Source organism: Panthera pardus, unplaced genomic scaffold, assembly GCF_024362965.1.
Source record: "Panthera pardus isolate Hobbes unplaced genomic scaffold, ASM2436296v1 HiC_scaffold_3, whole genome shotgun sequence".
Classification (NCBI taxonomy): Eukaryota; Metazoa; Chordata; class Mammalia; order Carnivora; family Felidae; genus Panthera; species Panthera pardus.
The window spans coordinates 38,264,647-38,281,856 of NW_026526876.1; the positions used below are offsets into that span (position 1 = coordinate 38,264,647).

Below are 17,210 nucleotides of genomic sequence, written 5' to 3' on the forward strand. Positions count from 1 at the left end.
AGCAAAGAGCTCATTTTCAACCACGACATGGAGAAGCTACAGAAACCAGATCTAAAAAGAAAGAAGGAAACAAGAGTAACATCACATTTCCCTTACCGCGAAGGCTTACCTAAACAGAAAAGAGCGATGAAATTTGTATATGCATGAGAAACCACTCAGCCAGACCCTCAGTGAATTCCTAAGTCCATGGTTAAGTGTGCAGCACAAGTGAGAGCATTTCTGGCCGTGTCTGACTTCCCAGCACACAGACCACATCTATGGGAAGCGGGAGAGAAGGGCCAGGAGCAACCCATCTAGAGATGTCACTGTGGGGGGAAAAAATAAGGAAGAGGCTGACTCTTTGTAGCAGCAAGGAGGAAAAGGGTGATCTCAAGTGTGCGTGTATGCGTGTGTGTGCGCGTGTGCGCGTACAAAAAGAGTAGACAGCAGTTACTCAGTTATTCGATTCTCAAGAACCCGCAGTTGGAAGAAAAGGAAGTGGCGTGAACTTTTCACCTTTTATCTGAATTCTCTGAAGAGTTCTGCAGGATTTCAACATCCTTAACACAAAATACTAGCAGTTAGTGATTGGATCACGCTTCCCTTTGGGATCTACTTGGACTCTGCACGCGTAGCATAAATAGCACATAGCCTAGCCCTCTCTTACAAACAAAAAAATCCCCACCCACGGTTATTTGGGAGTGAGGAATCTCTGGGCGGCCTATAAACTCGGAGGGCGGGCACAAACCCCTCCGTATTTTCACTTCTCGCAACAATCTGATTCCTATCAAGTCAAGAAGGAATCACAACATCCAGTCAGCTCCCAGGTAGTCTTGTAAGATCAACTGAGGGAAAGGCAGCATCAGAGACTGAGAAGGTTCGTCCACAACAAATCCTACGAGGGGACACCTGTGACTGAAACTCAGTGATTCCCGCTCTGAATGTGTGCACCCCATACTCTCGTGAACTCACCTACAGAACAGGAGGCAGAGTTTCCGGTGTGTTACAGGTGGGGGGTCTGTGACACACCCTCGTGTAAAGAGGAGAACTGATTTCTCCGGGGCCCCACAGACAATGGAGATGCGGATCTTTTTAATCCGGGAGAAGACTTTTGAGGGTATAATTCCCACCCCCGTCCTCCACTGTCCGGCTCCAGTCTCTGACTGGCTGGCTGCTTTGATTGAGGAACGGCTTCCACGGGTTAGAAGAATTCTAGTCCTTTCCCTCGCTAGGAACCAGGGTGATCATACCTGGGTCTCAGGAACACTGTTTTACCCGCTGGGCATCTTGGGCGGGGCCAAGGGGAAGAAAAAGACAATTTAAAAAATGAAGAGATTCCTTTTCTGGTGAGGAGACTGCAAAGTGGGTGAAAGAAAGAAAAGAAATAAGAACTCCAAATCGTCAAAATAATGTCTGCTTTGTGAACAAACTAGGACTTAGTTTTAGTTCCATCCAGCTTGCCTTCTCCCTGATCTCAAGCAAACTGCCGGACAGCAATATCTGTGTAAGCAACTATTATTCAATTTAATATCAGCCCAGCTCACGCAAAACACCTAGTCTTCGACGGAATTTGATTCACCCTGTTTTGTTGCCTCCCCCCACTCCCCGCTGACGATTCCAAAACCCAAAAGAATTTTTATTTTTATTTTGGGGGTAGCTGAATGGCTCGGTTGGTTAAGCACCTGACTTTTGATTTTGGCTTAGGTCATGATCCCAGGGTCGTGAGATTGAGCCCCGCATTGGGCTCAATGCTCAATGCTCAGCATGGAGCCTGCTTGGGATGCTTGGGATATTCTCATTCTCTCTTTCTCTCTCTCTCTCCCGCAGAGATATCAATGATAATGTAGAAGAATGGCCTTATTCTCAAGAGCTGCCACTGAGGTTAAGGGTGAAGTGTCATGATATTTGTAATTTCCAAACAGTTCACAAAAAACAAACAAAACACACATACGGATGCACACGTAAGTCTAGACACACACATACCTAATACACAGAAGGAGAGAAGAGAGATTTGACAATTGTAGCAAAAAGTTATCGGTGGCTCTAGATGAAAGATAAACGGGTGTGCGTGGTGCTTACGATTTTTCTGTAGGTTTGAAATTCTCCGAAATAAAAGTTGTGGGGGAAAAAAAAGGACTGGCTTGATTTGGGAAGACGGAAATTCTGTCCCCTCCTCAGCAAGGATCTAAACCCTTGAACATTTCAATCTTGGCAGGTTGTAGTCAAATTCAATTGGGTCACTGCTCTGGACTTCTAATTTGGGGAAAGGGAAGGTGGGCGAGACGAAACGAAACAGCGAATGAGGCTTAATCTGAGGCAAGGAATTGAAAGATGTAAATCAGTATGAGGTAGAATAAAGATACCCAATGAAGGAGGTAACGTTAAATTAAGAAAGGTCACGTCATCCCGGGAGCAAGACCAAGACCATGGGCAGACTGAAGGGGCTTCTCCAGGTCCAGAGACACAATCGGAAGTGGATATAACCTCAGCGATGCCCAGCTAAGTTACCCCTGGGCATCCATTTGCCACAACTAGCTCTGTCACAGGAATGGAGAAACCAGTGAGATCTTGGAAACATAGGTAAAAGTGGCTAAAGGAAAGGTAGCTTCTAAGGCCTTAGAATTCATCAGTCCTCGGCATGGGTGCAAAAGCGAAGGAAAGCAAACAGACTTTAGTTAGAATAGGAGAGAGTCTAGCTGGATAAAAGGAAGAACCTCCTGGCTCATCATAATTAGATGAGGAGGACTGCCCCCAAGCAGCTCTGGGGAGAGATAACCGTATGCCCCCGGATGTCTCAGGAGTCACCCCCAGAAGGCAGGGAGTGACAGCAGAGGAGTCTGAGCCTCCTCTAGTTTTAGAATTCCCCAACTATTAAAGGGTAAATAAAAGATGGCCGGTGACCGATTCAGCTAAATGGAAAGCTCAGAGCCCACGCTATCATCTGGGGCAAGGTAAGGTAAGTCAAGGGGCAGGGGCGGGGCACAAGTTCACAGATTCAAAGGGAGATTTGGCCGATCAAGACAGCTGTGCTGTGGGCTCCCAGACCAAGCTGGAGCGTATAAACAGTGCTCAGTTTACCTGCAGCTAGCCACAGGCAGAAGGTCTGGTCACATGACCGGGCGAGCAGGCATCAGAGCTCAGAGGGCACATTTGCTTGCTGGCTACACCTCACTAGGTTGGAACCTGTCAGGCTCTCTGCTCTTAACACTGACTCAGGTTCATTTTGCTCGGGGTTGAGGGGTGGTGGTGGGGGGGGGGCTTTAAGAAGCAATTGCTCAATTATTCAGGACCAGGAAGTTACGGTCACAGGATTTGCTTTGCCTCAGGGTCTAAAACCCTGTTAGGGTCCCTCTGCTCAGCCCTCGCAGCCTTGCAAAGCTGCATGGACCATGCTGTCCCACTTGTGCAAAATCTTCTCTGGTTACAACCATCTCCTTCCGCCAGTTCTACTGCGTCCCCCGGCTGCAAAGAGGAGATACCCAAGAGACTGCTACATCCCACCTAGTGGTTCTCCACCCGGCCTCGGACATTCTGGAACTGACCTAGCCTAACCTCAAATCCCAGGCAAACTCCCAGGCTGTTGCCCTACCGGTGGAAAAACCCCAAAGTGTGCTGGGCAACATTCCAGGACAGCCCCTGCAATGCTGCCCTGATCTCTCCGGTTGTTCAGATGGGAGGCTCAAAGGTTATGCAGTGCCTCCCGGGTAAACCTAGTCTGAAAAGCAAGATTAGATGGACCCTCCAGAAACAGCCTCGAAAGGTATGATGATTTTTTTCCTACCATCAGTGTATGCCCAAGACCACTGATGACTTCAGAGCAGAAGGACGCTTGCCAGGTCACCTCTCTACACGTGCTTGCACAGACGGAGGTGGACGGGGCAATACATGTCACTGGGGGGTAAGTTACGCCACCTTCCCCGTACGCGATGGGCTTTGTGCCTGCTCTTAAATCAAGGGCTGTTAAATAGTATTGGTATCTTCTTTTATAAATCAGGCGAAGAAAAGGTTTAGCCGCCTGAAGCAAAGGAAAATTTGGTCCAGAGAAACCGTTTGGGAGGTTAATTACCAAGACGTCCTATCTGTACCTCTGAGAACTGGAACTGACAGGTGCCCGGGGGGCTCAGTCCATTAAGTGTCTGACCTCGGCTCAGGTCATGATCTCCAGGTTCGTGAGTTCGAGCTCTATGCTGGCTCTATGCTGTCAGCGCGGAACCCACTTCAGATTCTCTGTTCCCCTCTGCCCCTCCCCCACTTGTTCTCGCTAAATACACAAATAAATAAATAAATACTTAAAAAAAAAAAAAACAACTGGAACAACAAGGCTCCTTTGCCGCTGTCCCGTCTAAGTAGACAGCTTTTGGCCCCCTTTACACGGCTAAGCTGCACACGACCCAACAGGAATTAGGAGGCGGTCTTCCCCCATCCTCCTGCATCTTGTTCTGACCCTGGATGTCATCCACCTGGCACTTTTTTAGGGGTAGGACAGAGCCGAGAAGAATTGGAGAATAGCGGGGATAGCCCTTATAACTTGATGACCGCCTTAAGGCAAGCAATCTGAGTCCACAGGAGCTGGGGTAATAATACAGCAAATGTTCATGGGTTTATTTCACATAACTGGCTGGAGCCCATGGGGAAAAAAAAAATCCTTTGATGCCCCACTTAACCAGTCTCATGGCTCTAGGGTGGCCACAGGAAGGCCCTGCAGATAAAGGACACGTGCTAAAACTAAATTTTTGCCAAAACTGTACTCTCTGTGTTAAGTAGAGGAAGACTTACTCGCTTACCCCAATTCTGGAAGCTGGGGGGGAGGGGGAATATCGGTTAAGCAACACTGTCAGGAATAATTCAAGGGGTTCAAGGAGCGCAGAGAGCTGTAAAACATGTGGTTTGGGGTTCAAGCAAAGGGGCCAGGAAACAAATGACAGCGTCTGAACTTCTCCCTCTGCTGGCTCAGCGGGATGGTCAGATGCACCCTCTTCGGGTCCTGTGGTTAGTAGGTTTTTGATGACTGAGAGCGAGCCCTCCCTTTGTGTACGAAGTTGTACCTCCTGGGCACTTGGGAAGACCCGCCGCACCGAACTGCATAAATGTCCCCCCCACCCCACCCCAGGCTCCTGAGGGTCCACCGGCCACCTGGTGCTCAGTCGAGAAAGCGCTCTGGCCCAGGCCCGTACTCTGGCGTTGCTTTCTATACCAAACCCGACTGTTCTCACCCTCCGATCGCGGACGTAAAAACTCAAAATAGAATCACTCCACGGCTCTGGCGCAAGACAGGCCTCCGGTCTCCTGCACTTTAAGAAACGTAGAGAGCTGACTAAAGAGCAGAGTTAAGAGTGTTTCTTAGAAGAGGAAGCAGTTTTCCCCGAGGAGGTACCTGGACATCATGAGCGGACTCAGTGCACTTCGGCAGACTGCTGCAGTGCTGCTGACCCCCGGGCTGGGCCAGCGCGGGGCACGGACGGGGCTCAGGCACGCCACGGCAGGCACCCGATCGTTCTTGGACTCTGATGGCCCCCTTATCCCGCTCAGGGAGTAAGGACAAGCCGCAGTCTAGTCTCCTGAGGGGTGGCCTACTACAGGGGTCAATACGTGGACCCCAATCCTGCCTCGCCCCCGTGCGCTACGCGGTCACTTTACTTCTCTGGGCTTCAGTTTTGCTGTCTGTTAAATGGGGAGAATAAGAGATGTTATAAGATGGAGGGAAGAGAGCATATATTCTACAGAACTCCTGGTCCAGTCACACTAGTCAAGCGTGTACTCATGTTTTAAACTTTTTATTCGGAAATAATCTCGAGCTCACAGATGCCAGCACACGAACAGCATATGGGACCCCCACATAACCTTTACCCAGATTCACCTTCTGTCAGACCCTGGCCCCACCTGCTTTTGCCATTCGCTTTCTGTCACGTGCACCTTTTCACACGCACACACTTACTCGACACCTACGTGGTCACTCACGCTCCAGACACACACTCATGTTCAGATAAATGCACATACCGTCCTTTGTTGGGTCTTTGGGTGGTGTTCTGTTTGAAAACAAGGACGTATCGGAGGGTGGAAGGTTCGAGATGAAATGGAAGCCAGGGGGCCCTTGCTACTTGGTGGTGGGTCCACTGCTCCTCTCCCTTCTCCCTGCCTCCAATGCAAACAGCTAGGGCTCAAGTGCCCCGGCTTAGGGATGAACTCATATATGGGCAGGGACAAGAAAGAGTACCTGATACAGAAAATGGTCGGTTACTCGTTTCTTTAAACAACAAAAACCACAAAAAAACAACAACAAAGCAGTTATATGAACCATGGAAATAGTTTTATTATACACAATTGTTTTCGATAATATTTGTCATAATGGGATTCTCCCTTATGAAGTTGAGAACCACTGCAGGTCGGCATACGGCTATCGGAACATTCAAGAATTCTACACAAAATCTAGTTTCGTGCGAGAGGTCAGGAGGGAAGAGCTGCCCGTCACCCTCTCGGGAGAGGCCAGGTGACCTCTGTGAAGCAGGCCAGGCAGTTCTCCGTGACACCAAGCCCCTAGATGATGGAGCTTTCTCCTGAGTTCCAGTCCCCGATATTCCCCTTTACTGCGCGCATGCTGGTCTCATCAAGGCACTACCACATGTCACAGTGACTACTCCCACGTAACCTGAAGCTAGGAGGAGGAGACGCACTCAAATAGAGCGTGGCGGGGAGGGGGGTGCTTTGCACCAGGGATTCCCTCCCTGTAAGGAAGACTAAGCTGTCATCGTGGTACCATGCCACCCGCCCCTGCCCCCCACCGAAGGAACGCACCACCCGCACTTATTCCCAGGTGCTCTGTGGGGTTCCAAGCAGTCACATATAAGAAAGACGCCCTTTCCCATAGGCTCTATCTTAGGGGTCTCTCCCTGACATGGCCCCAAGCTCTCCAGGACTGTGACCCCACAAAGGCAGGAAAACCCTGCCTGCCTCCTGGGTCTATCTGTCCCTGGTTAGCTTCGCATTCCGCGCGGAAATGGTGCCACTATCCTATCACACGTTTAATACACTAACCACCACCTCCCAATGGGCCACACCAAACGGACAGGCGCTGATGGGGTGCCCAAGGAACGAACACGCTTCTTTGCCGTCCCTTTTCCTTTCCAATTCTCTTTGGGTCAACCGAACGAACGAATTTCCACTCCTGGGCTCCAGGCATACACGCAGAAGGGAAACAAAGGCTGGGCGTGTGCGGGACAGGCAGCAGAGGGTGCCAACCTGGGAGGAAATTCACAATGGGTTCTCCACACAGATGTGGGAAGAGCCCTGAGATCAGGAGCAACAGGGCTTTATTAGTCACGTGGTCTGGGGCAAGTCACTTCCTTTCCGGGCCTCGGTGACTTATCTGCGAAAACAAGTAAATGCCACCTGCACCTACAGGGCTGAAGGAAAAAAAAAAAAAGGCTAGAGCTACTTATAAGCTCAACTTCCCTGAACAAGACAAAAACTTGTTGGGATTCACCGACTTTGCTTTCCGTGTGAAGTAGCTGCTTTCGTCTTCTCCTGTGAACGCAGAACCACCCAGGTCCGCGGTTCCAGCGAGAAAGAGCCCAGATGCTGCTCTCGGCAGTGAGAGGTGCACACGCCACACGGGTGCGCGGCTCATACCGCCTTCTTCACAATCTCTAAATCCAGACTGCTTAATGCCGTGAGAAAGCTCTCTGGTTGCATCCCCTCCGTCTCGCCAAAGGCCATCGAGCTCCACCCTCAACCCCAGTTGGTCTGTCATATCTGATGGGTATGAGTTACAAAGACAATCCCCAGACAGAGGCCGCGTGGCAGGTTTACAGCCAGCTCGCAGGTGTGGGGCAGGGAGCACACGTGTCATGGGCGCCCGTTCTCTCCAAGCCGTGTGGGCGATCAAACACGCACCGAGCACAGAAAACTCTTCAAGGGAAGGCAGTAGTGTGTGGGGTAGGGAGGAGGAGAAGGGAGGTCGAGGTAACAGAAGCTGTCTCTCCTTCCTCTCAATCACAATCTTACTCTGTCCAAAGTTACCCGCCCCCACCCCCCAGCTGGGCAGGTGTATAAAACCATTTTGACTAAGCCGCCGGGCCCATGGTTGGCAACTTGAAAGGCAGAGGAACACAGTCTCCGTGGATGACGGTGCATGTGTCCAGGGCTCAGAGAAGGATGACGGGCATCTCTTTCGAGCATTTCCCCACTTGCTGGGGGCCTGGGGGGCACAGGAGGAGCGGGATGGTGTCTGGCTTGGGAGAGGGGGACTCCCAGCCTGATCACACCTCTAGGTGAAGCCTGAACCCCGCCCCACCCCCACCCCGGGCCCACAGCCAGTTCTGCTCCCTAGCCTAGAAAGGCCAGCGATTCACACTTTGTTTTTCCGCTTCCCTTTGCTATACATTAGAACACTACTAGGAATGTGGTGTAAATCCACCTGGAATGAAAGGGTACCCAGTATTCATCTTGGTTTCCTTGGCCTGTCACCCATAGCCACTTCTAAGCCTAAATAAAGCCAGGTAGTCTGGCTTTTTTTTTTTTCACGGAATCATAACAAAATCCTAAACGTTGGCTGTTTTCGTGGATCGACCTGGTAACTAATTGCCCAAGCTCACCCTCTGGCTTTAAGTATGAAGGGAAGGGAACCTACAGGCCTAGCAATGACATCCATGGAAATGCCACGTCTTTGCCACCAGCTGGGCTTCAAGCCCAATGACCAGGATGAATAGGAGACCAGTGATTTAAAGAGAGAGAGAACACTAACACTTCGGGGAGGGGGGGGGGTTGCCTTGGAAGTAGCTGCAGAGAGGTATTATAAAGGGGGCACAGTGTGTGGGGACCAGAAGTGGGAAAAACCATTTCAAATGAGCCTGGGGGAAGTGTGGCTCACTCTCCCCACCCCTGCTGCCTTTCCAGCAACTCAATCCAACAAGTATTTATTGAACACGACACTCCCCATCTGCCCTGGCCCTCCCTCTGCAAAAACACTCAAATCTGTTCAAGCTGCAGGGTGAGTTCCATTGCACTTGAACTTGAAACATGAGGTGCCTACCTTTTAAAAAGGCAGGCACACAATTTGCAGCACGGGCTGAAGGGCCTAAAGAGATCTGAAAAAGTGAAGAAACACAGCTGACCAGACAGGGCCACACCAATGCCACTTTTGAAAGGGAAGGGAAGAGAGGAGAGTAAACGCTTAATTCAACCTTAGGGAGAATAACACATTGGCCAATTAAAAAAAAAAAAAAAAAAAAACAACTTACTAGAAATATCCCAGTAATTCTCTAATTAACCCTACCTAACACTAAATATTCCTTTATTCTACGCCTCCTCCTGCCTGGCTTTGTATTTTATTCACTTGTGGACATGTTAGTAATTTGCTCTTGGAGTCTTATGGTTAATCCTACCTTTGCCTCTTAAGGAGGTGAGACCACAAGGCTCTCGCGCATGTTTTCATTTAGGATCAGATGACAGGGGATTCAGGTAACAGAGCTGGGGGTAGACTGGGCCTGCGCTGATTAACATAGTTCCCTCCACCTCCAAAAGCCACCCTCCACTTGCAAGATAGGGAGTTCAGGGCCCGAGAAGAGGCACCCCAAACTTATAACTCTGCCCTGCCAAATATTGCCCATTCTCTAAGAAGCCACGTTCGGGCAGCCACACAGAAGATTCCACTGCCCCTGATCACAGGCCTGCTGCTTCGGATCAACCAAAACCCCCAGAGGAATCTTCCCAGGCCTCCCCCAGCCTCCCACCCTTTTTATTAGGGAGCCGGAAGTAACAATTGTTCATGCGCAGGCAATGCTGAGCTCAAGGCACTCCATCTAGGGCTCGTGAGCAGGGCAGGGTAAGTGTCTGTCTGCACAGAGCCCAGACTTCAGTTCCAGGTTCCTGGAGCTAAAAGATTCCCTATCATGAGACACTTTGATAGCATTCTTCTCAGTTCGTTAAATCCACCCTTGATTGGCTGTAGCCTTCTGACACAGTGAAAGTGAACCGAGGCTCATTCGGGCCTGAGGACAAACCCTGAGGAAGAGGTGTGGAGGAGAGAAGCAAAGCGCAGGGAAGAGTTTTCAAAACCAGGAGGTTTGGTGGGGACCATGAGCTGGAGGCCTGAGTGCGGGCAGCCGGCGGTAGAGAAACTCCCTCCATACAGCTGTTCCCAAGAACAACGAGCCCTTCACAAGCGCCACACCGCTGGAGAGGAATTGGAGCACGGATAATTTATAACTTCAAATATAATCCAAAACTCTTTTCTCTCAGAGATCAGGATTTGGTTTTGACCTAACAATGTGAATAGATTCGGCTCGTGTTTGGTTAATTCATAACCCTGCAAACCAAATAATGGAGCCCTCTGTGAAGATTCAACTCAGGCAGGGGGAAAAGTGGCCCAAGTCTCCCACTCATCTTTTGGCGGCTTCCACTCCTCCCGGCTCCTGTTCTAGCCACCTCAAAGTGGGGTAAAACTTACTAACAACCCAAGAAGGGATTGTCCACTCTCACTCAACCAACGTGCTGGTAGGTACCCACCTTCTCTCTAGATTGGGAAGGAGACACAGGTTTTCCCCTTGCAGCCCCTTAAGAGGGCTCCAAACTGCCTGTAGAATAAGGGTAAGCCCAGGTATGACTAGGAAAGCATTTGAGCAGGTGTCAAACAGCACTTGATAAATGGGATTGTGTCAGCCAGATTGAAACAGCAGACCTGCCCCCACAACATATCACACTTTGAAGTGTGAATCCTTATAGCACAAAGGCTCTATGTGAGAAGCGTACAAACCCAGAGGAGGATGCTTGCTTTGTTTTCCTTTTTTAAAAAGTAATCTCTACACCCAACGTGGGGCTCGATGTCACAGCCCAGAGATCAAGAGTCACACGCTCCACCAACTGAGCCAGCCAGGAGCCCCGAGGACGCCTGATTTCTAACACTTCCATTAAGACCAGGGAATACAGGGGCGCCTGGGTGGCGCAGTCGGTTAAGCGTCCGACTTCAGCCAGGTCACGATCTCGCGGTCCGTGAGTTCGAGCCCCGCGTCAGGCTCTGGGCTGATGGCTCGGAGCCTGGAGCCTGTTTCCGATTCTGTGTCTCCCTCTCTCTCTGCCCCTCCCCCGTTCATGCTCTGTCTCTCTCTGTCCCCAAAATAAATAAAAAACGTTGAAAAAAAAAGACCAGGGAATACACTGAGTGATGTATAGAATGGGTGAACCATCTTGTACAGCTGAAACTAATATAACCCTGTATGTTAATTACACTTTCATGAGAAAAAGAGTAAGATCAAGGAAGAGCGTGGCCGTGGTGCCCATGACACCGTTCGATATAACGTAGCCAAAAATACGGGTAAAGTGTTCTCTGCTATTAAAGCCCCCCAACTACTTTGGCAAAACTCATGTGGCCACCGCAACTGGAAGTTTTCCGGTCCCACCCCAAATTTTCTGGAGATCTGGCTGCACTTGGAACCAGAGAGAATCATGTCCTGTTACCATCACACCCCACTTTTGTTCTCACCCCTCCTCCACTGACCTCAGATGGTTTAAAGTATCCTAGCTCTACGTTATGTGAGCAGGGAACTTCCCATATACATAATCCTTCGCGATCCAAAACACCAAAGAGCACTTGGACCCACACTCCTTTGCGTACCAGAGGGATAAAGCAGTGAGGCAACCGTGGCCCCCAAATTTCAAGGATGCCGTCACCGGTGATATCATTTAAGAGAGACTTCCAGCAGTGCGTTTTGCTGACCGTGTGCCTGGTGTGGGCAAAGCTGTCAAAAGCAAGTAAGCAGCATCAGGCTAAGCGGTGTTTAACGCTTCCCAGACAGAAGCTGCCTCCATCACAGAGTTTTCAAGAACAGCTGGAGCTCTTGAAGGATTTAAAAGTGCACCCCCAGGCTTCATTATAGCAAGGTGGTTCCTTGGCATAGAAGAATTGGGATTGCTTCTGGTACCAGGGTCCAGAAGGACCAGGAATTGATGAGGGCTGTCTCTCAAGGTCCCTAATAAGGGACCTCCTTTATGTGGTTCCAGACCTATCTAAACACCCATCCCCCAAGGACTAAGTTTCCAAAGCACTGCAAGGAAAGGAGTTTAATAATTACCGATAGCATTGCTAATAACAATGCGGCCTTATATTCACTGAAACGGCCATCCAGGAGAACCAAGTGGACATTTGAAGTAAACCCATCCTACGTCCCCGTGGGGAAGCCAGCATTTTAGGGCGGCCATGACTACCGCCGGCTGTCAGCGGTCTGTTCAGAAAGAGAAAAGGTGTGGAGAAAAATCCCAAACAGGAGATAAACCTCAAGTAATTTCCAATGGAGTTGAAATGTGTTCACTGCAGTTGTTTCCGATGGGGGTACGAAGGGAGGGGGTACACATTTGCCTAACAGTCAAGCTTTTATGTAAATCCAAATTAGTTTATGTCCACTGAACACATGCCACCTGAAGACAGCGGCGGGGCGGGTGGGCAGTGGAGGGTAGATAGCCTCCATTCACACGTGCTGATCTCCCACAAAGACTGAGAACTGACTAGAGGCAGATGACCCCCCCCCTTTTCTTTTCGCCTAAAATAGGAGTGGGAATATAGGCTTGTTACCTTTCTTTACCCTCTTAGAATTTTCTGAGAAAGTATACGCTACACGTATTGAAATTGATCTTTATACAGGAATAATGGTAAGGAACATTGTCTAAGACAAAGGTATCCCAACTTTTCCTACAAAGTGCTATGATAGTAAATATTTTAAGCTTTGTGAGCCTTATGGTCTCGATCACAACTAGTCAACTCTGTCACCATGGTACAAAAACAGCCACAGACAACACTAAAGAAAGGAGCATGGCTGTGTTCCAATAAAACTTTATTTACAAAAACAGGCAGAGGCCTGGATCTGGCTGCAGGCCATAATTGCCAACCCTTGGTTGAAGAAGGTTCTGATGGGCACAGGAGGTACACAGGCAACACTTGGCTCCCCCAGCACCTAGCTGGCCCCAGTAATTCTTCTCCACTAGAGAAGAATTTGCAAAGCTGGATTAAACATTATCTTCATTCTAGAGATATGAAGACAGAGACACTAAGCAGGATAGGGAAGACTGAAACCCAGAACAATTCACCTCCTAGTCCCATTTGGTCCATCAGTGGTCCTGGAAGAACATAAAAGTTTGCAGCCTCCAGTTGACATGAGAAGCAAACGAGAATTTAATTAGAGGGGGAACTGCCATAAGAAATGTATCTTGGGTTGCTATTCCCCATTGGTTGATCTTAGCTTTCTTAGAGTTGACCTTCATTTTCCTCAGGGCTTTCTTTTGCCTTCCGCGCTGCTAGCCCAGGCTCAGAAAAGAATGAAGCCATTCCTCACTTTATGAAGACATTCCTTATGGATGAATGGCCACAGAAGGTAAATCCGTTCTTTACACCGTCACCCTGTGTTACAAGGTCTAACATATCTCGTCAGGAACACAACGGGGTGTGTGGGAGAGAGATAACTGCACAGCCCTGAACGCTACATCGCCTCGAGATGGGAAACAAACAGTGATGACACCTGACTATCCCTGAAACCCAGTCCCAGCTCACGGGCCCGTTTTCAACAGTTGGGTTCCAGAGCCCTGTTTAGAAAGCTCATTTTAAAAGATGAGGGAATACAAGTGCAGGAGGAGGCCCTGAAATTCTGAAACCTGCAGTACTGGTTCCAGACCAATATAGGTTTGCTCTTTGAAGCCTGAAAGGCAATGGGTTTTGGCCAACACTGCTCTCACCTTGGCTAGGTGGAGAGAAGGGTGACGATCAGCAGCGGCAAACACGGATGGCACCTTCTGCTAGTAAATGGCAGAGCCCGGATCGTAAATGCAGGAATTCTGGCACCCAAAGCCAGGAGGATTCTCTTAAGGGTTTATGAATGCAAGGCGTTTCCTCCTATCACACATACCCTACTGGCCTAGAGGAAACCATTCCTGCCACTTCTCAAGTGCAAGATATGGAAACAATCTGAATGTACATAGACGGTAAAGTTAACACGTAGAAGACCTAATGTGCTCCTAAACCAAAGGCCATACACGTTTCCCTTAACGTCTACTCACAAAGAAGTCCACAGGCCCAGACCGCTCCTTCCTTCTACCTTTCCTCTGTCCTGCCTCGCTGAAAATCTATCCATAATCCCACTAGATACCAGATAATTGCCTCATGAATGCCTCTGGGGTATGAACAGGTGCAGAATTTACCCATCAGCCCAAATCCATACACAAGAAGCCACTCAACGCGCCCGAAACCACGCAAAAAGTTATGCAGAACTCTAGCTTCCTATGGTTTTTACCAGGATCTTAGGGACCGTGGCCTTATAGAAAGAGGCCATGTAAAGAACCCAGGTATCCAAACCTACACTCTTCTTTCCACAGCATCCACCAGTGCTTGTGCCTTCAGTGTTAGTTCTGTGGTAGACACAAAATGACCGCTCTTAAAATACGATCGCTACCAGATTTCCAGCTACTGCATAGGCAGGCTTTCTGTTGATTTCTACTAAAAGCGACTAAGGCTCTGGTGCTCGCTGTTCTACTAACTTCCCTGGACTCCAGGGAAGTCCAAACAAAACCAACAGGTTTGTAACCTTGTGGTTTGCTTTATGGCTCAAGATAGGCATGAGTTTGGGCATTGCCCTGCTCTACGCTACCAGATTCTAGGCATACTTTTTACTAGTTGGTCTCCATCTTGCTGCCCGATTTGCCCAAGTTTTCTGTGTTCCAAGATGCAGTGTTAACATTCACACTGCCCATCCAAAGAGACTTGGACTTTCAACTTCAGAGACCCTCTTAATCCCGTTCCTATCTAGAAAGGCACTGTAGCAACTATAATTTCAGGAGGGGGGAGTGTGGCGATGAGGCTTAGTAATCACAAAAAGCTCAAGAAACTCTGGTGTAGAGAATGTCATTAACCATTAGATGGCAGAGACCATGACTCCTGTAGGTTTGGTAGACTCTGAGGCTTTGGAAGTGTGCAGTGATCTTTTTCACATCTGGTGTGAATCAAGTGCAAGCCTCACTTTCCACTTATTGCCAACCTCCTCATGTCAGTGGGTTCCTTTCCCCATTCCTAACTGCCTGCCTTTGTGGGGGATCCATCACAGCTTTGAGTGTGAAAGCAAGGTTAACCTTGCTCCTCCCTAGCTTCCCCACACCCACCACACCAAGCTGCTCTTAAGACACCGTCTCAGTGCTGTTCAGAAAATGGGGGTATTTGCCACAGTGTACTTGACTGTAGCCCTCACCCCACTGCCACGTTGGCTGGCAATGCCTGGGACAAAAACAGCCTTGGTGGGGGTAGGAGGGAATGGCAGGGGGCAAACTGCCCAGGCTCTACACACACACACACACACACACACACACACACACACACACACACACGATGCTTGGAATGAGACAGCCATATTAAGCAGGTCAATGATCTGGGAGCATACAACTTGTGGGCCACACCAAGAGGAATGTAGGGAAATCGGAGCGGAGCGTTTGTACCGTAGTGAACGCCGTTAAACTAACTTATTCCAACGGCTCGGATGAAATCAGCTCCGGGAGGTGGCATAAAGGGAAGTGCACGTGAAGGGCTGGGGAAAGGAACTCCAGAGCTGTGGAGCGGGATGCCGGGGCCAAACTCAAGTTGGAGAAGTAACACATGGCTCCACGGGGCTCTCCTCCATGCCCCTCCCCCTCCCGGTGCAGACGTCCAGCGCCCACCGGCTCCTCGCTCCAGCGCCAGCCTGCACAGGGCGCCCCCTTCACGCGCCACTCATTCCTTCCTCACACCTCGCTGCCACCCCTGCGTCTTCCACTCACCCCCACACGACACCTCTGCCCACTTTTCGGTTACGCCCCCAAAGCCAGCCTCCGTCTGCCATGTCCCTCCCCTCACCTCCCGGCCCCGACTCCCCGCACACTCCGTCCCAGCGGTGGACCCAGCGTTCACCGCTCCTCGCTCTCGCCGCCCTCGCAGACTTTGCGCGACCCCCTTTCTCTCCCCTCGCCCCCGTCCACTTCCCCCTCACGCTTCTCCCCACACCCCTCCCCCCCGTCACGCGCCCCCCCTCCCCCAACGACTCCTCCCCCCGGTACCCGCTCCAGGCCCGGCTCACCTGCGCGGCCACCCCCGTCCCGGCGCTGGTGCGGCTGCTGCAGCTGGAAGGGGACCGTGGCCCTGAGCGGCTGCAGCCCAGCCCGGGGGGAGCCGACGGGGGCTGGGGGAGAGCAACCCCGCCGGAGCCCCCCGGCCCCTCCGCGCCCCGGCCCCCAGGGACCTCCGCCTCTGCCGCCCGCTGCGGCCCCCGCCATCGCCCGCCCGACAGCCTGCCTGCCTCGGCCCCACAGCGAGCCCCACACAGCCCCCCAACCCCCGCTGCGGCCGCTTATCTGCCCTGCGGGGCGGAGACCGGCCCCCTCAGCCCAGAGCTCTCATTGGCCCGCATACCCCCAGACCCCTCCTCCCAACCAATTCGCGGCTTGTTCTTCCCTTTCTAGTGGATGATTGGTCGATATGCCTAGCGATCCAACCCTAGACCCCACCCTCATCCCACCCCCTCCCGCTTTCCTCTGCCCGAGGGGCCGCTGATTGGTCCATCCGGAAGAGGGCTGGTTCTCCAGTGCCACCAATGAGAAGACGCAGAAAAGGGGAGCGTCACACCCAGTCCCAGGTAGTATGCAAATACTCTGTCACGTGACGTCAGGCTAAGCGGGGGCGGGGCCGGGTGTAAGATGGAATCAAATACTAGTAAAATCATTATGGGGGGTAGGGAGGAGTGTCAAACTTCCAGCAATTGAGCCCGGCAAGCACCAAGAAAGCGATAAGTTCAAAAAGCATTACTTTTGATTTAACCTAAAAATGTGAGTTTTGAGTCCTCATAGGATCTCAGTGCTGCTTGCAAGCTCCAAAGTAAGATTCTACACATTAATACAAAGTTTGCATATATTTGCGTGCGATTTGCATTATCTTCGTGCACTTAATGGCTACCGTGCCTCATGTGACACCCACATTTGTCTTTCTCCACGTTTCCAAGTCCCTAGCTGGTGTGGGTCCAACCCAAAAAAAAAAAAAAAAAAAAAAAAAGCAGCTGCTAGCCTGTAAATTATATTGAGACTGAAAAGGAGCTGGGAATTTCCCTTCAGAGCCGTCCATTCCAAGTCTAACTCAGCAGAGTGGAAGGAACAAAGTGAGAAACTTGCCCAAATTTGCACAGTGACTCCATTAGCAAATCCTGGTCTTCCCAGTTTTATGCTCTCTGACCTACAAGTCA

General features: G+C 50.5%; 1 protein-coding gene across 1 annotated transcript in view; it reads right to left on the minus strand.

Annotated features, from left to right (window-relative positions):
- Positions 1-16,251, minus strand: part of FAM117A (family with sequence similarity 117 member A) — a 43,529-nt gene extending 27,278 nt beyond the window's left edge. Inside the window, exon 1 of the mRNA XM_053893491.1 lies at positions 16,056-16,251. Within this exon, the coding sequence (XP_053749466.1) occupies positions 16,056-16,251 (196 nt within the window). The remainder of the gene's footprint in view (positions 1-16,055) is intronic.
- Between the last annotated feature and the right edge of the window lie 959 nt (positions 16,252-17,210).